Consider the following 24,576-nt stretch of genomic DNA (forward strand, 5'->3'; position numbering starts at 1 on the left):
CCAGTGAGTGCCTGTGTTTTCACTCAGACCAGAGCACTAACTGTTCAGATGTCTATTTCAATTTCTGAAGGCCAGAGTGGATAAAACTCGATTTTTCCAGTTCAGTACCAGTCTTATCAAGGTGATTTTTTTTTCCAGTAACACTGTTCAGAAGCATGGACAAAGTCATACATCAGGCACTAGTCTTTCATCTCAGGAATCTCATTTTGGCAGTTTTACCTTACTTTGTAACAGGCAATAATCCACATCACAAACTTACTACATATAATACAGTGCAATGCAGCATGATTTGCAAGTCTCAGGAGAGACTCATGACTAAGCCTGCATAAAAACTAAACTGTCTTTCACCTCACAGGACTTGGTTTGTCTGCCAAGAGAATGCCACATCATTATATCTTATTTTTATCAAGATGGAGTATACTGCAGGCTACTATCCCATTAGAAAGTGACATGAAATAGATTTTGCAGATTTTCAAAATCATGTTCCCATATCAGTAAAAACATAGTGTGCACTAACATTGTAAAAGCCCACCCTAGACAGGCAGGCCAATTTGATCAGAAATACAGAAAAATAAATACCTTTGGAACTGTTTTTTTTTCTAAATATATGTATTTCTCACTTGTTATGTTTCTAATAATAAGTGATTGGGCATTAATCAGACAGACATCCATTGAAGGAGGCCCTTGCAGTACCATAGGATATTTTACACAAATATTTGCCAGGTTCCCATTCTGATAAAGGACATGGATACAATATGCTATCAGCCACAACGTAAGCTTTAAAAAGTAGATGCTCCTCAGCTATATGAGGTTAGCTGAAATAATGCATGAGATCTTTGTGCTCACTACTTTCTAAACACATATGAATGCATAGTCATCATCCAAAAGAGCTTAGAATCTAAGGCCCCAATCCTGAAAATTACAATTGCTGCATCCATGCAGAGCCCTACCATTGTCTGGCTATGCTGAAAGAATGACAGGAGACATTAGATATGGGTTTAAACTTCATTATTAGACAGACGTTTGGGACTAACCCAGTGGATAAAATGTGTACAGTGCAGGTACAAAATGTATGTCCCTCCAGCAGATTCACTGCCAGGACCTTACCAATTCCAGCCAATTTTCGGGGGGAGGAGAGCTTCCACAGCTCCTATTTATCCAGGTCCCTCCAGCAATTCCCTTGCCAGGAGCTTACCGACCATCCCCCCTTGTAGGAGAGGTTAAGGTGGACTATAATGATGGGGGGTTGGCTCCCTGCTGTACCAATCATAGGAGTCCCCAACTGCCCCCAGCTTGTTCAATTACCAAGCACCTCTCCTTAATTCCTTTTCCAAGCCATGTTTCCGTTCTTTTGTGCCTTAATTTATGGATTACCTGCACTGAACATCCACTATACACTTAAATAAGGAGTTGTGACATATGGCCTACCACCCATAATGCTATGCATGAACAGAGCCCACCTGAACCTGCTGCGAGGAAGGCAAAAAATCCCCTACTGCACCTGGCCAATACGGTGGTAATGGAAAAATTCCTTCCCAGCCCCCCTTAGTGCAGTGGCTACCGTAATGTCCACAGCAGATATAGCTAAACACCTGGAATATTTGTGATCTAATTAGGGAGGGAAGGTGAGTGCTGCCCAGCCTGCTCCAAGTGATGGGGGGGGGGGCCAGGCCCAGACTGACCTTTTTAAACCCCTCTTAGGTGGTGAGTCATCCACCACGCTGACTGCTCTTCCAGCAGTTTTACATCTCCCCTCCTCCCCCAAGCCAGAAAGCATTGCCTTCTTCTCCCGGCCAGCCAGACAAACCCCTCCCTGCTTAAAGTGCAGGGTGATGAGTTTCAATGGGGCTATGCTTGGGTGCAGTAAATTGCAGGACAGGGCCCTAACAGAAAATTAACAATTAAAATAACTTACAGTGGAGGATGAGACTAAAACACACATGCAGATTTCTCAGGGTAATGGACAGCATACATCTGAGTGGTTCATGCTCTCAATTTAGCGGTGGGGATGTTTATTACACAGTCTATCTCCTCCTACAAAGTAATTACTAGTTGCCTCTATCATTAAATGTTAGGCATTCTAATTTTACGGTCACTGATAACTTCTAACTATTTGTAATAGATAGATACACCGGAATGTGTTTCTGATTTTTTTCAGGGCATCATTACATAAATTAAAATGTCTTTTTCCTCACTTGCCACATCACAGTCATCATCTTGACAGTCCTCCTTCTGAGGAAGTCAAGCAGATTACTGGCTTTCTCCAACCCATATAATAAACTGCTGTTAAAACATGATCAATAAAATGTACATAGTAACTTGGAAGGATAATGAAATTCATTGTGCATTGTTCATTTATTAGATGGTTGTGCTTTATACTATTAAAACATGGTATTAGATTAAGGAGAATACAATATTTAAAGGTTTAAAAGTGGTAGCCGTGTTAGTCTGTATCAGCAAAAAGAATGAGGAGTACTTGTGGCACCTTAGAGACTAAGGTCATCAAATTTAATTATAGTTTAACTCTGTCATCAAGACTACATGCCAGTGTGTCTATTAAAATTCAGTAAATCAAAAAAGGAATATTGGCCTTTAATTAAGATATATAAACATGCCTTTTATAATAATTAATGTTTTAAAGGATTAATCATAGAATCATAGAACCATAGGAGGGATCACGAGCATCATCTAGTCCATTCCTCTGCCAAGATGCAGGATTTGTTGTGTCTAAACCAGCCAAAGCAGATGGCTATCCAGCCTATGGTGACCAGATGTCCCAATTTTATAGGGGCAGTCCTGATATTTGGGGATTTTTCTTATCTTATTTTTCTTATATTGGTGCCTATTACCCCCCACACTCTGTCCCAACTTTTCATACTTGCTATCTAGGCACCCTAATTCCAGCCTCCTTTTGAAAACCTACAGTGAAGGAGCTTCCACAACCTCCGTATTCAGTCTGTTTCATTGTCCTACTGTTCTTACACTTAGGAAGTTTTTCCTGAGATTTAATTTAAATCTGCTATGCTGTAGTTTGAACCCGTTGCCTCTTGTCTTGCCTTCTGTGGCAAGAGAGAACAACTTTTCTCCATCTTTCTTATGGCAGCCTTTCAAGTATTTGAAGATCATGATCATGTCCCCCCTTAATTTTTTCTTTTCCAAACTAAACATACTCAGTTCCTTCAGCCTATGCTCATATGGCTTCCATTCCATCCCTTTGATCATTTTCGTTGATCCTTTCCAGTTTCTTACATCTTTTTTATACAGTGGTGACCAAAATTGGACACAGTATTCCAACTAAGGCCTAACCAGCCCCAAGTAGAGTGGACTATTACCTCCTGTGACTTGCATGCCATTCCTCTGTTAATGCAACCTAAACTGGCATTTGCTTTTTTTGCAACAGCATCACATTGTAGACTCATGTTCAAGTTGTAATAAAATAAATCACATTTCAGTGGTTGAGCGCTAAGGATTCAGACTACATCCAGGCAGAAAAAAGTCTATGTCTTCTTTGGTGCTTTGTTGGTATTTTGTTTTTCAGTTCTGAGTATTAATTTTTCAGGGAACATTTACATTATCATTAGACTTGAAAGTGGTAAGAGAGTCTTGTCTGTGGTGTCAGCTAGGAAGATGTTCCTTCTGTATCACTAACAGTGAAGAATGTCAGAATTACTGCATTTTATGAAAAATATATATCACTTGGTTTCCCTACTCACTTTTGTATTGTGTTCTACTAGGACTGATTGGGTTAATTTCTTCTTTGGGGCAGAGGAATAAGAGATGGATGTTGGTCATGTAGGCATGTCTAGGTAAGTATGAACAAACTACCAAGAACTGTCAACATATGAATGGAGTTACCCTCAGACATACAATAGAAGATCAGGAACCAGAACCGTTTTACTTGTAACACCTGGCAGCTGAGGGAGGCAAAATATGTGAAAATAATATGACTAGATCTTGAAATAAATGACTAAGGTGTCAGAAAACTGTTGTAAAAACTCTGCTTCCCAGAGCAGAGAGAGAGATGGCATCCTGGACATTTTGGGCCAGAGTGGCAGGTAGTTCTGCCACCATGGGTGTAGTGGATCCACTACAAAAGTGGATCCACTTTAGGCCTTGCACTAAAGAGGTATACTCTCTGAGAGTCTGTATAAAAGCTGTACATAAGCTCTCAGTGTGGATCCATGACACAAGCATTCTTATATTCCTTAGGGCTGCCAGCAGCTCCAAGGAGAAAACCACAGTACTATGATGTTCTTGTCTTAGCTTCATGGAATAGAGCAAAGAGTATATTATTTTACATTCTCTTAGGAAGTTTTCTGTCCTCAGAACTCTCATCTACATCACTTACAGTCTGGATTGAACGAGATGTGGGAAGTGTTTTAGAAGGTGAGAGATTCTACCAGGCATACTTAAGTATATTTTATTTACCTCTGATTCAGGAAGTGAAAGATGACAGTTCTGGGGAAGTGGTCTTGAGAGGTGTTTTGTAGATTTTGGGTGAAGTCTTTAAATATGCATTTTAATATGGCTAAATGTAAAACTATATATTTAGGAACAAAGAACGTAGTCCATACTTACAGGATGGGGGACTCTATCCTGGAAAGCAGTTACTCTGAATAAGATTTGGGGGTCATGCTGGATAAGCAGCTAAACATGGGATCCCAGTGTGATGCTGTAGCCAAAAGAGCTAATGCAATCTTGGGATATATAAACAGGGGAATCTCGAGTAGGAATAGAAAAGTTATTTTATATTTGCATTTGGCACTAATGTGTTTGCTGCTGGAATATTGTGTCCTGTTCTTGTGCCCACAATTCAGTTAGGATGTTGATAAATTGAAGATGGTTCAGAGAAGAGCGGTGAGAATTACTAAACGTTTAGAAAACATGATTTATAGTGATAGACTCAAAGAGCTCAATCTATTTAGCTTAACAAAGAGAAGGTAAAGAGGTGACTTGATTACAGTCTATAAGTATCTACATGGAAAACCAATAATCAGCTCTTCGGTCTGGCAGAGAAAGGTACAACATGACCCAATGGCTGCAGGTGGAAGCTAGACAAATTCAGACTGGAAATAAGGCTTAAGTTATTAACGGTGAGAGTAATTAATCACTGGAACAATTTACCAAAGGTTGAGGGGGATTCTCCATCACTGACCATTTTTAACTTTACATTTGGATGTTTTTCTAAAAGATATGCTCTAGAACAGAAGTGCGCAAACTACAGCCCATGGGACAGTCCTGCCTGCCTCTTGAGCTCCCAGTCGGGAAGGCTAGCCAGCCCCCGGCTCCTCCCCTGCTGTCCCCCCTCCCCTGCAGCCACGTGGGCAGTGCTCTGGGCAGTGGGGTAGCACACTCCTGCCAAGCAGAGCAGCAGCATGTCTAGCTCTGGCCGGGCGGAGCGGCTGCCAGAAATGCTGCTCTGAGCGGCATGGTAAGGGGCCAGGGCCTGGGGTTGGATAAAGGGTGGGGGTTCCCAGGTGGCAGTCAGGGGATAGGGGGCGGTTGGATGGGGCGGAGGTTCTGCCAGGGGTGGCAGTCAGGGGACAGGGAACAGGGGGCGTTGGATAGGCATGGGGTCCCGGGGGGCCTGTCAGGGGGAGGGGGTGTGGATAGGGGTCAGGGGACTGGAAGCTGGGGGGGTGGATGGGGGTGGGGTCCCGGGGGGGCAGTTAGAGGCGGGGAATCCCGGGAAGGGGCGGTTAGGGGACAAGGCGCAGGGGAGGTTGGATGGGTCGGGAGTTCAGAGGGAGGCAGTCAGGGGACGGGAAGTGGGGGGGGTGGAAGGGGGTGAGGCCAGGCTGTCTGGGGAGGCACAGCCTTCCCTACCCAGCCCTCCATACAGTTTTGCCACCCCAGTGTGGCCCTCGGGCCAAAAAGTTTGCCCACCCCTGCTCTAGAACATCAGTTCTCAAACTATGGGGCAGTCCTCCCAAAGGGGGCGTGGAAATGTGTCAAGGGAGGTGCGATGTTTTTGACGTGAACTATGACTATATAGATCATTGTTGTAACCAGAATCCTATGGTTGCACCAGGTCTTGTACAGAGGAGGTCAAGTGGGTTATCTATGGAAAGATTGTAGTTTGCTTGTTATGATTATGCTGTCTGTATGTGTGTATCATTTTTGTATTTGAAGTTATGAATATTGCCTATGTACTTGTGTTTGATTCTAAGTAGCCTCAGTGAAGCATTTGGTCAGCTTCTTGAGAAAGGACTATTCTCAGTAAGTGCCCAGTCAAGAAACACTTAACTGACAATGGACTTTGAGAGATGCCAATCCACATTTGAGCTCTTCTGGGAACGTTCAAACTAACATGTAAACAATGGTGTCGGCCTGCAAAAAGCTGAATCATTCATGGACATGGGACTTGCCCAGGTGGCTACAAACTCCATCTTGTTGCTGTGATTTTGCACAGGAGAACAAAGGGGTTTCCGTCCACAAGAGAAAGAATATAAAAGGCCCAGGAAACCCCTCCATTTTGTCTTCAGCTGGCTCAAGAGATGGCCTCTCCACCCCCAAGAGATGCCTGAAAGAAACTCTAACAAAGGACAGTAACTATGGGGCAGTGAGTGATTCATAGAATCATAGAATAATAGAATATCAGGGTTGGAAAGGACCTCAGGAGGTCATCTAGGCCAACCTCCTGCTCAAAGCAGGACCAATCCCCAACTAAATCATCCCAGCCAGGGCTTTGTCAAGCCTGACCTTAAAAACTTTGAAGGAAGGAGATTCCACCACCTCCCTAGGTAATGCATTCCCGTGCTTCACCATTCTCCTAGTGAAAAAGTTTTTCCTAATATCAAACCTAAACCTCCCCCACTGCAACTTGAGACCATTGATTGCTGGACCCAGACTAGGAAGGAGTCCAGTCTGTGAAAGAAGCTTATTGGAACATCTCTGAGGGTGAGATTTTATCTATAATCAGTTTCTTAATGTATTAGGCTTAGACTTGCATGTTTTGTTTTATTTTGTTTGGTAACTTACTTTGTTCTGTCTGCTATTACTTGGAACCACTTAAATCCTACTTTTTATGTTTCAAAATATATGGTCATCTCATGCTCTGGGGGTCTCTAAACCTCTGACTGCTAGAAGCTGGACTGCATGACATGGGATGGATCACTCGATAAATTGCCCTGTTCTTTTCACTCCCACTGAAGCATCTGGCACCAGCATCTAGGCTAGATGGACCATTGGTTTGACACAGTATGGACGTTCTTATGTTCTTAATACATTGTATTTCATATGATTTTTTTTAACCTCTCAGCCATTCCAATTCATGTTTTCCTTCCAATCAGTAAGTCAACTTGTCTTATACAGTGACAGAAAGGATGTGGACAAATTGGAGAGTCCAGCGGAGGGCAACGAAAATGATTAGGGGCACATGATTTATGAGGAGAGGCTGAGGGAACTAGGCTTATTTAATCTGCAGAAAAGAAGAGTGAGGGGGGGATTTGATAGCAGCCTTCAGCTACCTGAAGGGAGGTACCAAAGAGGATGGAGCTCAGAGGTGGCAGATGACAGAACAAGGAGCAGTAGTCTCAAATTGCACTGGGGCAGTCTAGGTTGGCTATTAGGAAAAACTATTTCACTAGGCGGGTGGTGAAGCACTGGAATCGGTTACCTAGGGAGGTGGCGGAATCTCCATCCTCAGAGGTTTTTAAGGCCTGGCTTGACAATGCCCTGGCTGGGATGGTTTAGTTGGGGTTGGTCCTGGTTTGAGCAGGGGGTTGGACTAGATGACCTCCTTAGGTCTCTTCCAACTCTAATCTTCTATGATTCTCTGATAGTAGCAGTGTAGCCCCTTAATGTCAGATATGCTAGCTCAACTCTAAGATGAACCAGAAAATGAGCAAGCCACATGGAGGGAAGAGTGTTCACTCCCACAGTTTAGCCAGGTAATGAAGAGTAGCTTGAGGTGGGGAGACAAACTTATGCAGATTAATCCCATTTCCCAAGCAGTCCTAAACAGACCACAATTCCCACAGATCTATGCAGGTAAATGCAGCCCTACGCATTCATATTTTTTTCAAAACAATAGTAGTGCAAAGTATGCATTTAGCTATTTACAGTTATATGTGAGACAAACTCAGGACAATTTTGGCAGCAAGAAGGAAGGTTATAACTGTACAAAAATATAGCAGTTTTCCTTCCTCTGAACTTTACCCTACTACTCAGCATGGTCAGGAGCTGATCACACTCATGAATTCTATGAGGAACTTTGAAACAGACACTTCCCTGCTATATCTGGCAAAGTTGTATATTATTCAAAAGTAAATAAGCATTTCCAGCAGGAGTAGTGCAATACCAAGAAAGTAAGAAATCAGATCCAGGAATGAAATCCTGGCTCCTCTGAAGTCAGTGGGAGTTTTGCCACTGACTTCAGTGGAACCAAGATTTCACCCCACGAATTTAGTGTGAACAGATAAAGACGATAGGAGACAAGGAGAACATCTGAAATATGTTCAATACTATTGTTTTGATTCTTTAATTACCTTCCCATTCACATTCCTGCTGCTAGGTATGCAAAAGAATATAAACTGTGAAAGGTTTTGGACTATTCTTTTTCTTCCCCTATATAATAGTTCACAGCCAATAATACTTTAGAGAAAGTATTTCACAACAGAAACTTCAATGGTTGAAAGTTTGGGTTATACTGCAACGACACATGATAGGATACATTTATGGTTGGTTGGTTTGTTTTTAAATACATAACAGTATATAAAGTATTTCTTTGGAGAGGGAAAAAACAAGAAAAATAATTCTTCAAGTGTTGCCACATATGAAAGTTCAAGAAAGTCATAAAAATAAGCATAAAATAAAAAAATTATTAATCTTCAACCTTACAGATCTAATGAGCCACTCTGTCAGCTACTGAAGTTCCAGAGTGCCATAAACTAAGAAACATCATCCTGAGTATCTACTGCCATGTTTGCCATGTATGTAATTTTGATGTCATTTATTAGATAATCCGTCTTTACTAATAATCTGCAAAAATATTAATTTGGCATACAGCAACTACATAAATGCCCACAATGTATGATAAGTGAAGATGGGAAAATATATCTGTATTGCTCATTGGTATCTGAAAAAAAACAAATTCTACAGTATTTAGCAATATTGCCTGTATAATTGTGATAGGTATATTGCCATCTTGACGCACAAAACGTAGTCAAGTGCAGGAGTATTTTAAAACTAAGGGAGACAAATGCTTTCTCTTTTTGTTTTATGACCCAAAGTCATGGTGGCAAGCACCTCGTCCCTTTTTTTTTTTTTAACTGAAGGCAGAAGATACCTCAGGTAATATAGCAAAATGAGCTACACTAGCCAACTATAAACTGTATCTCACTTCTAATTCATTAAAATTCAGATAGGTTGATATGTCTCTGCTCACGATTTATGAAGCCCTGTTCGGCAGAAACCTTTCTGTCATGGTGAGATGTGCATTCTAAACACACAAGGCCCAATTCTGATCTCAAAGAATGGCAAAGCAGTTTATTTTAAGGGTAAATGGCTCATAAAGTTAAGAACAGATAAGAACTGTGCCATATTCTACTTTTGCTATATGCATGCTACTCCCACTCTACCCAATGGGAGTTTTGCACAAACACTGAGTACAAAATGTGGACTTTTATGTAATTTTCGTACAGCAGTGAAAATTATCAACTAAGAATACTGCTACATATTTTTCAACATATTCACCAGTCTGGAGACCTTACAAACACAGTAAACAACAAACATTGTTTAAAAAAATTGGAAATAGTCAAAATCAAATCAAATACACAGAGAATCAGTCTTGCTGCTAGTGTAACACATACACCTCAAAGATTTTTTTGTTTTCTTTCTTTTTTTGAAGAGGATACAAGATGGCAGTTCAGGCAGCCCTGTACACACTGTGAATTTTAAACATTAAACCACTAAAAAGAACAGCAGAGTTATCATCATCTACAGAATTCTGAGGCTATGTAGTTTCTCTGGGTTTTTTGTTTACTTTAGTGACCTGAATTTAGGGTTAATACATCACACTGATATAATTCACTTGTGATGACTGTAGACTAAAGGTGTTTCTAATTCCTATATGATTTTTACCTCTCTCTGTCTGGGGAGTAGTGGTCATCTATTGCACGATGTCTATCCATTCGGTTCATGGTATTATAATGTGCAGGAGTAGATCGAGTCCCTCGAGGTCCCTGTTCCACATTCCTACTGAGGACATAAAAGCCATCAAAGTCTTAGGGTGAGTAGTGCACCATGTCCTTATACTGATTTGTAAAATTAGTTCTGTTAATGAAAATGTCAGCTATAAAAAAAGCTTTAAGAGGTTTATCTTTCACATACTTGTACTGTTACATAATTATAAATCTCATGGTGAATTGTTGACGTAGTGGCTATCATTATTTCAAAGAGAAAAGGCACCACCTTCGTGCCACAGATACTGTGACTTTAGCACAGGAGGGAATCTGAGCCATTGTACTTACAGAGTGATGCATTGTAGCAGAAGTCTGCTTTCTAACTGAGGGATTATTGTAGAGAACTAGAATGTTCCAGGGTCCATCAAATACAGGGCTGGTGTTTTGCCATATTAGGCAGAGGCAATCTACTATGGAGTGAAATGAGGACTACTAAGGGAAAATTCAGCCTGCCAAGCAAATTATCACCTGTACAAATCACTAGATATCAGTTTTGCAATGAAGCAGCAGCACAATAATTTGCATAATCTAGGAGTTTAAAGGAAGAAGATTTATTTTAATCAAACATTTTCTATATTCCAGTAGCAACAAGTAATAATTATAGTGGGTAAAATCCTGGCTACACTGAAGTTTTACCACTGACTTCAGTGGGGCCAAGCTTTCACCTATATTTTATTCAACATAAACTTTGGTAACCATTGGTATTCAATGACCCCTCTTTGCCTGCAGAACCATAGAACAAAGCAATCAGTAGTAGGAAGAAAGGAAGGTAGTACTATCAACTGCAAAGTTTGTCAGGTAAATACAATATTTTCACTTGTATGTTCACAGAGTTTATTAGGAAAGATATTTAAAGACTATCATGCAATGAAGGAAATGCATATATATCTTACAATTGTGTTATAATTTTAATGATGCAAACAAGATCTATCAGAATAATAAGGTATTTCCATATTCTTGGCATTTATGGTCCATACTATGAAATCATGATGTATGCAGTGACAGAAATCTTCATAGAAGTTGTATATACATTAAACATTTATTCAAGTATATTTTTGTTACATACGCATGTGTGCATTCATGCACACGTAAATACATATGTGGATACAAAATTATGTTAACAAAATGATAAGGTTATAAAGTCAAACACTCAAATGTTAGGAAGTGCCAGAATTAAGGCTTCCTTGTATTACTCCTGGGGAAATTCTGTGCCAAAAAATTAAAAATTCTGCGCCAAACAAAAAAATTTGGCACACAATATTTTACAATTCTGCAAAATTCTGCATATTTTCCTTGTCAAAATAACACAATATAATCACATTTAAATAAATTACAAAAATAATTGAAACTAAGTACAATACAATGGATGGAGAATGGGAGTAGGGAGCATTGGAGGAAATCCCCAACCCCCCACTGTCTAATAGTAATGTAGCTAGTATTGACCCTTTACATCTAGTTATTAGTTAACAAATATATACAGTCATATGCTCAGTGTTACATCATAGGCAACTGAAGAGCAAGTGAGGGCTAGGGACTCAAACTCATAATTTATATTGGCTACTGACCATTTCCAGAAAGGTCAGTAGCAAACAGTTCATGGAGCCCATTTTGACAGGAAATTTTTTCAGTCCAAAAATTTAGACCAGTTCTAATACCTAAAACATCATAAGCATTTATAAGGTCAAACTGTCCTTTACAATAAGGCTCCTTTACACCACTCTGGCAATGTAAAGGAGCCTTAAAATTTTTACACCTGTGTTATACTCCTGGGGAAATTCACTAAAAACAATGGAAACAATTTACTAAGCAGGCAGGCTGTTACATTCTGCTCTGCCTGAGGGGACAGAGCCTGCTCCACAACTACCTCCTCAGAAACACCCCAAAGCCCTGTCCCCTCCCTGCCGAGCGTGCTGCAATAGTGAGCGAGAGGGATGGAGTGTCTCTCTCTCACTTGCACAACTGCCCAGCCCCACTCCCGATGGTGATTTACATCTCTACCAGCTGCTCCAAGTGCCCAAATTGACCTGCCTGCACTGCCGGGGAGGGGCACATGACCACTTTTGCAGCTTCCCTTTGCTTCCCCATCAGAAGACATTTTTCTGCGGGGAAACAAAGAAATCCGTGGGGCCATGAATTCTGCGCACATGCAGTGATGCAGAATTCTTCTCAGGGTATGGTATGTATGAATTATGATAACCTAACTCAGCATCACATAGAAAGTCTGTGGCAGAGCCAGGAATAGAACCCAGTTCTCTCCTGTGTCCCAGTCCAGGGCCGCAAACATGAGAAAACATCCTTTCTCTTCTTGCAGTCTTCTTTCTCATTAACTGTTCATCCTGTGCACTGAATAAGGCACAAATAGTATGACAGCACATAATTAAAGACAGTATACTAATGCCATGCAAGGGAACTGAAGAAGGTTGTATAGGTAACCTTAATTCTGGCATTTCCTAAGTTTTGAGTGCTTGAGACTGTCACCTTAATGTTATTTTAACATTTTAAAAAATGGTATTTCCTAGATATACTAAAGGCAAACTGAAAAAAAAATCCTATCTTGCTAAATTATTTTCTAATCGTGTCATATGTTCATAGATTTTAAGGCCAGAAGATACCATTGTGATCATCTTACCTGACTTCTGACATAACACAGGCCATATGACTTTCCCGTATTAATCCCTGCTTCAAGTTCAATAGCTATGCTTGACCTAGAACATATCTTTTAGAAAAATATCCAATCTTGATTTAAATAAATGAGATCAGAATAAGTCCCTCTGTGTGTTCTATTTAGCTACTTCCTAAGTAGGTTTTTATTTATAGAAGGGTTGTATTTATTTATTTTACTGGATTTTTAGGTAGGAACCTATCATCAGTTACCTCTATGTGATGAATTATGATAATGTGTGTGATGTTACCTGTGCATAATTAATAAAAATATGTTGTTACTGAGAAAATAGCACGTAAGTAAGTAAAAAAATAACTAAATAAATAATAGGACCAGTAAATTAACAGTTTAATCTAAAAAAAGAACAAAAGGGAAAACAAAAGAGAGAGAGAGAAGCAGAATTGTTATGGAAGAGCATGCAGACATGTACTTGATTCAGAATATTTGACACTGTGCACTCAATATTTAATGGGCAATATTAACATTATGGCCGGATCGTCAGCTGGTATTAAATCAGTGCAACTCCACTGATTTCAGTGTAGCTACCCTGAATTACAGCAGCTGAGGACCTAGCCCTCGAAAGTGACACTAAACACCAAGAGGAAACCCGTTCTACTCTATATCTCTACTTTTGCATCCTCTTGAAGAAACACATTTCCATGAGGGCAATGTCTGTCCATGCTTAACAAGATTGTTCATAAATAGTATTTTCAGTCCTGTAGTAAACATTATCTTATGTAGCTGGGGTGTAAGGAAGATGTCCTGATCTTTGTTTCACAGGATCAGAGGCTGCTTGAGGAAAAGGAGGTATATTCTTTTCTATATAAAAAGTTGTTGCTTCCAAAACGTGTTTAAAAATGTACTCATGTACAGAATCTTTGGATTTCCCAAGGCTTGGTCATTTACAGACATAGTGGTACAAAACAGCCATTGACAAACTGATTAAAAACAAAAACAAGAACACTTCATATCATAATACCTTTAACCTTGTAAATCTCTCTTTAAAAGAATGGGGATAAAAATTTCTATTGCTTTTGTGTCAGACTGATGCAAAAAAAGTGAAGGAATAATTTACACACAGCTATATTATTAAAAACTCATTTTTCATTATTTCATAAAGAGCAAACCAATTACTCTGTGTTTCTATCATTCACTAATTTTTCTTGGGATCATAGTTATTTCAGACATCCTCATGGATTTCAACAGCACTTAATTTCATACCCTCACAGGCACTGAATCCATATAAGTGATTTACCTTTGTGGAGGAGGGACACTGGGAGACCAAGATCTAGTCCGTCCTATACTATCTGTATGGTGAGAGGACCCTGATCGAGAGCAGTGATTGGATGACATCACTTGTTCTGGCACTGATAACGTTGAGCTCTGAAGATCTCTTCCATTATGTCGGTAATCTAAAGAAAATACAAAAGATGAGCAAAACTAAAATCACATTTGGGTTTGTTTGTTTGTTTATTTTCTATTTTATTAAGTATGTAGCACTTGTTAAAGATGCCATAAAACGTGAAGAATAGGGCAATGTTGTTTTGACTGTTGACAGACTTATGTCTGTTTTCAAATGCATATAACATAAAATATGTGTATAGATATGTTTCCTACATTTATGATGGAATGTCCCTTTAAATGACTAGCACTTAAACTGCCATGTATCCAAACAGTAATTTAGAGTAAAAAGATCTGTGAAGAGTATGATACATTAATTACATTCATTTAAAATATATTTTATTTGAACAATAAGATATACAAAATTAGTTAATGCAATTTCTAACAAATGGTGTAATGTCATGATCCATCACTTTCCATAATTCAAAATCCTTCAAAAATTGGTGATCCTAAAAGAAAAGTAAAGTTCTAGGGGGCAGATGGGGAGGTTTGGGAACTCCTACTTCAGAAACAGGTAGAGCAGCACTGACATACTGAAATGGGATACCACTCTTGGGATCAAATTTAAGCAATAGTGATTGCTTTGTAAATGTATATAAGAAGGAAAATGTGGATGTCCTGAAGTTAACATCCTTGATGTTTAGATAGTATGACTCATGAAAAGTCTTAACAGAAAACCTACCAAGTTATAGAAGTACAAAATGCAATCAGATGGCAAAATGCAAACAAATGGTCCTTTTTATGACAGCTGTACCCATTGTACAGACATCAACAGAAAGAAATGGAATCAAAGGGAAAAAAGAGATGGACAGACTTTCTAAGATATTTCATATACACAAAGTAGAAACTCATTTAATATCAAGTTTATGGAGAAGAGACTCAGCAGGATGAGCATATGAATATGAGATAAATGTTGGTAGGATGATAGACTCATTTAGGTGGAAATATATCTCCAGCTTTGGAAGGAATTGCAGATAAGTAAATACCACCATTTTGTCCTACTTAAATCTGCCAATTCCTGAAACTGAAGTCACTGCCCCAGGAACATTATCTTCTAGGTAAGAAATATGGGTACTCACAGATACTGAGCAGCTCTAAAGGAGCTTTCCTGAGGTTTGTCAGGACCACACTAATATCCAGTGATACAGGGAGCTGTCACAAGAGATGGAAGAATTTTAAAACTAATCCCGATCACAAAGGGCTGCAGAGACACTGGTCTTCAAAGAGCTTATGACAAGCCATAGTAGTTACCCAATAAACATGGATGGAATTGGTTTTTCATCCAGAAGAAGTTAGTTAAACAGTTTGGTGAGGGGTACTTAAAGGAATCCACAATGGCCTGATTACACAACACTGAAAAATGTTGCCACTTAAAGTTATAAATCCTTCTGGCAGACATCTGAGATAGCAGGAGGACTTGAGACAGAACACCTATGGAACTCTACCCTGTCAAGAACCAAACTTTTCAAAGTTAGGGTTCTCAGCATAGGAGAGAGCAAGACAGTCTGGTTCTGAGCAATTATCTGTGGGAACAGTCACTGCTAGCTGCAACAATGTGGAGAATCGTACAAGTTTGAGCCTATATTGGACTACTAGGATACTCAAACCCTTACATCTAAGCTTGTCAGGACCTTTGCTAACAGAAAGGTACCGATAGAGAGGCACGCAGGCACCACCATCACCAGTGATGTCCTTTAATAGTCTGGTCTCTTCCTGGCATCATGAGCAGAAGAGTAGTAGTTTCTTGTTTAGGTAAAAGGGAAAGAGATTCATAGCTGTTGTCCCTGAAAGCCTTGCTGGATGTCTCTAGGCACACTTGAATCTTGTCAGTGTGTACAACGGCATGCAAGGTAGTGTCTTTTGCTTCTGTCTTCACCTCTCATGGGGAGAAAAACGGGGTGATCCCGGAGACAGCAGAGTGACCTCATGTTCCTTTGCATTCTGTAGAGATGTTCCACTAATTCTGAAGTTACCCTTTCCAGTGAATGGAAGAACTTGAAGCTTTGTGGACCCCCATGTGGAATTCAGATACCTACAGAAAGCAGACCTTCAGGTATTCACTCTTCAGCCAATAATTCTTGGCAATATACCATATACATCAAAGGCTGTCTGCAACTTATACTGGGTCAGGTCCATAACTTCATGCACGAAATTGATAATCTATCCTGGCATTCCCTGCTTGGAGAAGAAATTCAACTAAAGCATGAGCATTCATCCACACCCAAATTTTCTCTCTGGCCTTATAGACTGCAGTCCATAAGAGAGTAGCCACAAAACAGTAGATCCACTTCTAAAAGGACTGCAGCATTGAAACTCTGTTCTGGGGTCCAGTTTCATAGATTCGGATGGTTTTCTGTTAGCCACAGCAGGTCTCTGTCATGTCTTCATTAACTCACCAGGAATAGGACACTGCCATATTATTCCAATGTGCTCCTAGTCCAGGTACTTCTCAGTCTTGACCCTTGGTAACAAACTAAACCAAACCCAACTGACCTAGAGTCATGGTTTCAATGAAGCAAGACCTTGTCAAGCAAATCTAGTACCCATATATATCATGCTTGACTCCAAAACAAAGGATGCAGCAATCATGTTAATCTGCAAGCAACTTCTTCCTGCTACATACACACTTCTTCAATTCTTAAGATTCTTTCTTTCCTCCTTTGTGTGGATCAAGGGAGAGAGATGCCATCCTGTAAAAGAAAACAGTATAAATACTAGCTGCATTTATTGACACAGATGTATGAACGCAAAAAACACCAAAACACTCAGTGTGGCAGATGTCCAACAGGATGCTCACAGAATGCGTCAAGAGATACAAGCCTTAAAATGTTGAGAGTTGATGGACATATCTATGTGTGGAAGACCACTGGAGCAAAGTCTTGACATGTCAAAGCCTTGATACCAATGTGCTGATACAACTCCTTGTAACAACAATAGGGTTTTCAGAACTTGAGTCTAATGTTTAATTCACATTCCTTTAATTAAGGTTGTGTTTTCCTCATCACCATTTAATCAGATAAAACCAGTTTGGTGTGTTTTTACTGCTTTTCTTCAAGAGCATAAACAATTAGAAGGTTAACTAATTTATTATACTTCCATAAAATACTAAAAAAAATGAAAATTTGATTGATCATACAGTGTAAATCAAGATAGCCAAATCAAGGAATTAACAATAATACAAATCAGAATTGAAGAGAACAACTTGAGATCAACAACTGGTCAAATCATTGCATGAGCCCAACCACTAATCAAATCACAAAGTTAACAAAACACCAAAGATTAAATGGTTTACTTGGTCTTTCTTTCTCTATGCAGTTTACTTAGCAGTTATACTTTCCCTTATTGAAACAATGGGTTAAGTTTTAATGTGTTAAATACCACAGGTGACCTCTAGTGCTCTGTGGTAAAGTTTTCTTTCAACCTAGGTTAACCGATGTCCAATGGTAATTTGCATTATGGGCTTATATGCATGCACTATTACTGGCCATACACATGCATTCATGCATGCCTAAAAAGGTTAAGATATGAAGTCTTTTCCTGGCAGGTGTCTCTGCACAGATATTCAAGTATCCTGTTAAGGAAAAGAACAAAACACGAAAGTTACTAAGAAAAAGATAAAGGATCTGCTCTTCACCTTGCTTGGTCTGTGGAGCTTTACAGTCAGTCAGAAACTGCAGTTTGGAGAATTAGGTGATGTCTTGTGGCTCAGGTATTGTCAAGCTAGCAAGCACCATCCTCTGGTCAACTGGCCATTCTACAATGCCTCAATCTCTACTTTCCTTTGGAGGGAAAGTAGGAGTATCAGCCATCTCATTGTCATCGTGGTGACCTCAGGAGGAACACACTCTCTTTCACATTTACTAGGTCTTTTAACGGAGAAACCCAGGCTGGTGTTGTCCCAAAGGATCTCCTCAGCAATCTTCTGATCAGAGGATCACAGACTTTGGACTCCAACTGCATTGTCCAATCCTGGTCAAGTGAGGTCAGTCTGACCTTTGGTCCCCTTTTGGGGCCCTACTTCCTAGGATACTGGTTCTTTGTCACATGCACAAATCTGGGTGTTTGTCCCAAGCAAGCAATGTTAGGGGAACAATAGGAGGTAATGATTCTACCAGAATTATCTCAGCTCCCCTTATCTGGGTCAACAGTCAGAGCTCCTAAACAGCTTCTTGACCATTTGGTCCTGGCCACTTTTTTGGTCCTAATTTATGACCCACCGTCCTTTGACTTAGAAAAATTCTTCCTTTCCCATTCATATGTCTCATGCATATACTTTCACAAGGTCTATGAGGCCTAATGAGCCCAATAAGAAATTGCAGAACTGTTGCACAGAATGAGAAACTGGTAAACTGTGTGATAGGTTATTTTACTCTATCAAGTTTCTGCTTCATGTCTTCATTCCTATAGGCCTATATGTCCTACATTCAGAAACAATCTAAGTCAAAATAAAAGACACACTGGTGCTCAGATTAAGAGATTAGTGGAAAAGATAGTTTAAGGGAGTTTGAGGCACAGACCTCAAGAAAGTTATATTGTGCAGCCACATACCTCAAAGCATCAACAAAAACAAACTATAATTTATTACTTAAGTAGTGCCATAGAAACACATGCTGCTTTACAAAACAAGGAAAGATTCTTCTGAAGTAAATGTTCAGAAACTAATTTCTTATTGATGAAATTGGTATTTGTAGATGTCATAAATATAAAGGGAAGGGTAAACACCTTTAAAATCCCTCAGAGGAAAAACCCTTTCATCTGTAAAGGGTTAAGAAGCTAGAATAACCTCGCTGGCACCTGACCAAAATGACCAATGAGGAGACAAGATACTTTCAAAAGCTGGGGGGAGGCAGAAACAAAGCCTCTATCTCTGTCTGTGTGATGCTTTTGCCGGGGACAGAACAGGAATGGAGTCTTAGAACTTAGTAAGTAATCTAGCTAGATATGCGGTAGATTATGATTTCTTTAAATGGCTGAGAAAATAAGCTGTGCTGAATGGAAAGGATATTCCTGTTTTTGTGTCTTTTTGTAACTTAAGGTTTTGCCTAGAGGGATTCTCTGTGTTTTGAATCTAATTACCCTGTAAGGTATTTACCATCCTGATTTTACAGAGGTGATTCTTTTTACTTTTTCTTCTATTAAAATTCTTCTTTTAAGAAACTGAATGCTTTTTCATTGTTCTTAAGATCCAAGGGTTTGGGTCTGTGTTCACCTATGCAAATTGGTGAGGATTTTTATCAAACCTTCCCCAGGAAATGGGGTGTAAGATTTGGGAGGATTTTGGGGGGAAAGACGTTTCCAAATGGACTCTTTCCTAATAATAATAATAATACCGGTTAGACGTTTGGTGGTGGCAGTGAAAGTCCAAGGGCAAACGGTAAAATAGTTTGTACCTTGGGGAAGTTTTAACCTAAGCTGGTAAAAGTAAGCTAAGGAGATTTTCATGCAGGTCCCCACATCTGTACCCTAGAGTTCAGAGTGGGGAAGGAACCTTGACAGTAGAGAATGCAGGAAAAAGGGAAGGTTGGTATATGAAAGATGCCATGTACATGAGGTTTTTATTAGGGCTTTCTGGAAGTCAGCAAAACCAGAAAGCATATAACTGAGCATTGATAGGCAGATAAGATAAGCTAGTGAGACAAATGGTCAGGTATTGAGCAAAGGTCTTTATATGACTGGGATAAAGAAGAGTGGAAAGTTCTATAGGTGAGATAGGGCCAACTCGTGGCATATGACTGATTAGTGAGAGGTTTTGCAGGCCTCAGAGGGCCAAAAAAACTATGAGCATGTTGGGAACATAAGATACAAGAGTGAGAATTCCATTCAGATAGTATCTTGGATAGTTTAGATGTCATGGCAGATGCTCTAATAAAATATTTTTTATATTTTAAATTGTTATATAAAATTAAGAAATTAAGCTATGTTGCTCAACAAATCGATTGTAGGCACAAAATGGCATTGTGAACATAACTCAAGATATGTTTTAAAGGTCTAGGAATTTTAAGAAGTGTTTAATGTTATCATGCCACATTTGAAATAAAATGATACCTGCAAATCAGGTTTGTAAGGAAATGCAAGACTGAGCTACAGAAATTGAAATAATTAGAAATGCACTGTGTCTTAAAAATATTAATTTGTGATGTATTATAGCCCGTATGCTCGCAATGCACTTTCTTTAGTTCCACAGGGGAACCTGTTAGCTCTGGTCATATTTAAAATCTTCATAAAAAATCTTAAGAAGGAGTAAACTGTATACTAATTCAATTTGCTGATTATATTAAATTGAGAGTTGTTGCAGGCCCTAGGAAAGTCAGAAAAATAATATACTTTGTCCAAGGAGAGGCTACAAATATGGACAGCATTAGATTTAATGTGGAAAACACAAGTTAATACGTATGGGGAAGAATAATATCAGAGACATATTCAGTGGATGGCAGAAAGCTGAGAAGTCATAACGCCAAGAGAGGCGCTAGCAATGATTGTGAACAGCAAATTAGATACAAGCTTACAATGCAATGTGGTACCAAAAATATCAATACGCTTTTCTCTGCATATGCACAGGCAGAGTGTTATGTACCATAAATATGACAATTCCCTTTTATACAGCATTGAAGAGATGGCAGTTAAGACACTGCCTACACCTATGGACAGTATTTAAAATTTGGGGAATACAAAGAAGGGCAATGAAAATGAGTAAAAGCACAAAGTATTGATTTACAATGAAAGATTTAAAAAGCTGAATATTTGAAGGGTGCCCAGAAATGTTACTAAAGCAATCATTTTATATCAACCTGATCTCTTTCTTTGAGAAGATAACTGATTTTCTAGGCAAAAAAAAAATGCAGTAGATCTAATCTACCTAGAGTTCAATAAAGTATTTGACACAGTTCTACACTGAAAATTATTAAATTAGAGAATCTGGTGATTAATATGAGAATGAAAAGGTGGGTAAGTAACTGCTTAAAGTGGAGACTTCAATGGGGCATGCAGAAGGTGAACGGTCAGTCTAGAGCACTGGTTCTCAAACTAGGGCCGCCACTTGTTCAGGGAAAGCCCCTGGCGGGCCGGGCCGGTTTGTTTACTTGCCGCATCTGCAGGTTCAGATGATCATGGCTCCCACTGGCCACAGTTCGCCGCTCCAGGCCAATGGGGTTGCAGGAAGCAGCGCGGGCTGAGGGATGTGCTGGCCGCCCTTCCTGCAGCCCCCATTGGCCCGGAGCGGCAAACTGCGGCCAGTGGGAGCCGCGAATGGCCGAACCTGTGGACGCGGCAGGTAAACAAACCAGCCCAGCCCGCCAGGGGCTTTTCCTGAACAAGCGGTGGCCCTAGTTTGAGAACCACTGGTCTAGAGGAAGGTTACTAGTGGAGTTTCTCGGGGATCGATTTTGGGACCAATATTATTTAATATTTTCATTAATGAGGCCCTGAACCAGGCTAATGCACTCCTAGGATACATCAGGTTAGGTATTTCCAGTAGAGATAGGGAAGTGTTATTACCATTATACAAGGCACTGATGAGACCTCATCTGGAATACTGTATGGAATTCAGATCTCCCATATTAAAGGAAGACGAATTCAAACTGGAACTGGTGCAGAGAAGGGCTATTAGGATGATCAGAGGAATGAAAAACCTACTTTATGAGAGGAGACTTGTTTCACCTAATAAAATGAAGACTGAGGGGAGATATGGTTGCTTTCTATAAATACATCAGAGGGATAAACATCAGGGAGGTAGAGGAGTTACTGAAGCTACGGACCAATGTAGGCACAAAAACAAATGGATATAAATTGGTGATCAACAAGTTTAGGGATTAGTATCTATTGCTTGTAGGTATTCTTCAGAGTAGGAGGCAGGGACGCTGGCATGTGCCATAGGGACTTTGCAAGCTCCAAGAAAGTATTGTTTATGGGAAGCGCTACTCTCCCTGGGGATGAAGGTTGCAGTATTTCCACTAATTTATGGGCATTCTCTTGGACAAATTGAATACCCATGGCTACAGCCATCCTCCTTAAAAGGGCCTGGTAAGATTTAAAATCTTCTGGGACGGGGAAGCTGAATCTGGGACAGTAGAATCATCCAGAGAGATGATGATAAATGCAGTGGAGCCAAAGTGTAAAGTGTGATTCTGTTGCTGCAATGTAGATTTAATAGATGCCATACTGGTCTGTGTCTCCCATCTAGATGGGGTATAAGGACAAACAGCTGGAGAATTTGGGGATCTCTGCCAAGAATCAGCAGTCGACTGGGATCTTGGAGACCATGAGACACCCCATGGATTTCAGGGGGGCCATTTCAGAAATGGCACCAGAAATGGCACCAGAGGCCAGTAGATGCTAGCCCAAGCCCAGACGTCCCCATTCTGATCTCAGACTGATGTTGGTCCTCCACTGAAGATCTAGAAGACTTGTGAGACCAGTCCCAGGGAGGAGATGTGGAGGAAGAAGCTGATTGTGGACTCGAGAATAAGGAGCGCCCTGAGTGGTTTGTAGGTAATGGAGGGGCCAAACCTGCCGCAGCTACTGCACCCCCCAATCAATCCAAAGTCCAGCGCTGTGTTGAATTCACAGGCGATACTACAGACTGTGTCAGTATGGGCTGGAGACTCGAAACCACACTAATGTTCAGTGCAAGAATCAGTGCTGGGGCTGAAGACTGTATCAAAGCCGAGGTTGGTAAAAGAGCAGAGATCAATCCTGTTGGCATAGAGACCTGGACTAACATGACCCTGGGTGCCAAAACTGGAGTTAGTGCAGAAGAAGAATGTCTTGGTACCAATGACAAGACATATATCACATCTCTAGCAGGCCTAGTAATTGGTACAGAAGAAGGCACAAGGCCATATGGCAAAGCAACAAATCCAGATTGTGCCGGTACCAGTAAGAATATCCTATAGAAGAGGAATCCTGAAACAGTGCAGAGTTGGTGTGATGAGAGCTCACTTGCCTCTTGTGAGTGCTTCTTCATGGTCAGGTGTGTGCCTGCACTTTTTTCTCAGTTCAGTGTCTCATGTCCACTACTGCCCTCTTTAGGTGGATCTTTGGTGACTCAGTCCTCTGGCCAAGTGACACTCAGTCCATGTGAACATAAATAAATAAATCCCTTCCATGGTGAACATGCCAACAGGAATTATAGCAGTACCCTCAGTTGGAACTCCCTGTAGCCCTCCCCAGGCTCAGTTCTCAATCTGACCAACCGAGGCTATCACAGCATCCTGGTTGGCCTTTTCATCTGTAGCCCTCCCTGGGCTCTGTCCTTGTTCCATCCAACAGGGCCTATATCGGGCCCTCAGCTGGTATCAGCCTGCAGCCCCATCCCTCAGCTCAGGTCCTTAATCAGTCCAACAGGGCCCATCATGGTACCCTTGGTTGGTTGATCTGTGGCCCTCCCTGGACTCAGTTCTTAAACTGTCCAACATGCCCCATAATGGTACCCTCAGCTGGTTGATTTGCAGCCCTCCCTTGGCTGGCTTGCAAGGTCCCTACTCTGTAATGGAGAAGTGCCTCCAGGTCTTCCTACCTTGAGACTCTTTGCCACCTGGTCCAGCACTCTAGCTGGATTTGTCTTTCAATTTGATTTCCTTTTGGGATATATCAAAATTCCCAAATGTGGCCTGGTTAAACTCCCTGTGCTCTGGGCTTTTAAGCCACTTCCCCAGTGGCTGTTGGGGGGTACCCAGGCCCATTACACCCACTATTCCAGGTCCTGACCCAGGAACCCTACGAGAAACAGCTGTTTTCTGCATCCCTTTGACTATTCACTACGTTCCCTTGGGCCACTTCCCTGCATACCCATCACCTTCTCCCATGTTTGAGTCCCGGCAACCAGCCAGGAGCACCTTCCTTGCTCCCTTGGTCCATGCCAGCAGATTGAACTTCTTTGTCCAGCAGCTTCTTTTTATAGGAGCCTGCTGGGCTCTGATTGGCTGCTTCCCACACCGCCTCTCTAGGAAGCTCAGAGGACTCCATTCTTCTGCTCTTTTCCTGGGCTGGGGAGTGGTAGAATCATGAGTACCTCTAGCATGCGGCTTTCAGGCCTAGTACGCCCTGTCACAGTTGAGAACAGGAAGGCAGAGTAAATCGGTTTCTGTCTGATAAGCAAACAGGGTTGAGATTGTCAGTGCTGAAACCAAGGTTGGTACCAGACTCACCTGATGGGCATTGCTGGAGTAAACAGTACAATGCACTCTGATCCTGCTTTGATAATGAAGAGCATCCCTGGCTCTATCTTGGGCACTTGGAGAGTGATTTTCCCAACTCTTCCTACAACAGGAGGACGAGTCTCTCCGAGCCCTGAAATGGCTCCAATTAGTCTTCTGAGGTATTTTCTTAGAG

The 24,576-nt window shown here is 40.7% G+C and overlaps 1 protein-coding gene across 49 annotated transcripts in view; it reads right to left on the minus strand.

The window, feature by feature from the left end:
- RIMS2 (regulating synaptic membrane exocytosis 2) overlaps window positions 1–24,576 on the minus strand; it is a 748,357-nt gene that overhangs the window by 211,002 nt on the left and 512,779 nt on the right. For 44 of the 49 annotated variants that reach the window (XM_073330373.1, XM_073330345.1, XM_073330342.1 and 41 more), the window contains 2 exons: window positions 14,102–14,258; window positions 10,084–10,200 (listed from right to left, as the gene is read on the minus strand). In XM_073330373.1, coding sequence (XP_073186474.1) covers window positions 10,084–10,200; window positions 14,102–14,258 — 274 coding nt within the window. The remainder of the gene's footprint in view (window positions 1–10,083; window positions 10,201–14,101; window positions 14,259–24,576) is intronic. The other 5 variants (XM_073330341.1, XM_073330364.1, XM_073330380.1 and 2 more) reach the window with 1 other exon arrangement.

Source organism: Lepidochelys kempii, chromosome 2, assembly GCF_965140265.1.
Source record: "Lepidochelys kempii isolate rLepKem1 chromosome 2, rLepKem1.hap2, whole genome shotgun sequence".
NCBI lineage: Eukaryota > Metazoa > Chordata > Testudines > Cheloniidae > Lepidochelys > Lepidochelys kempii.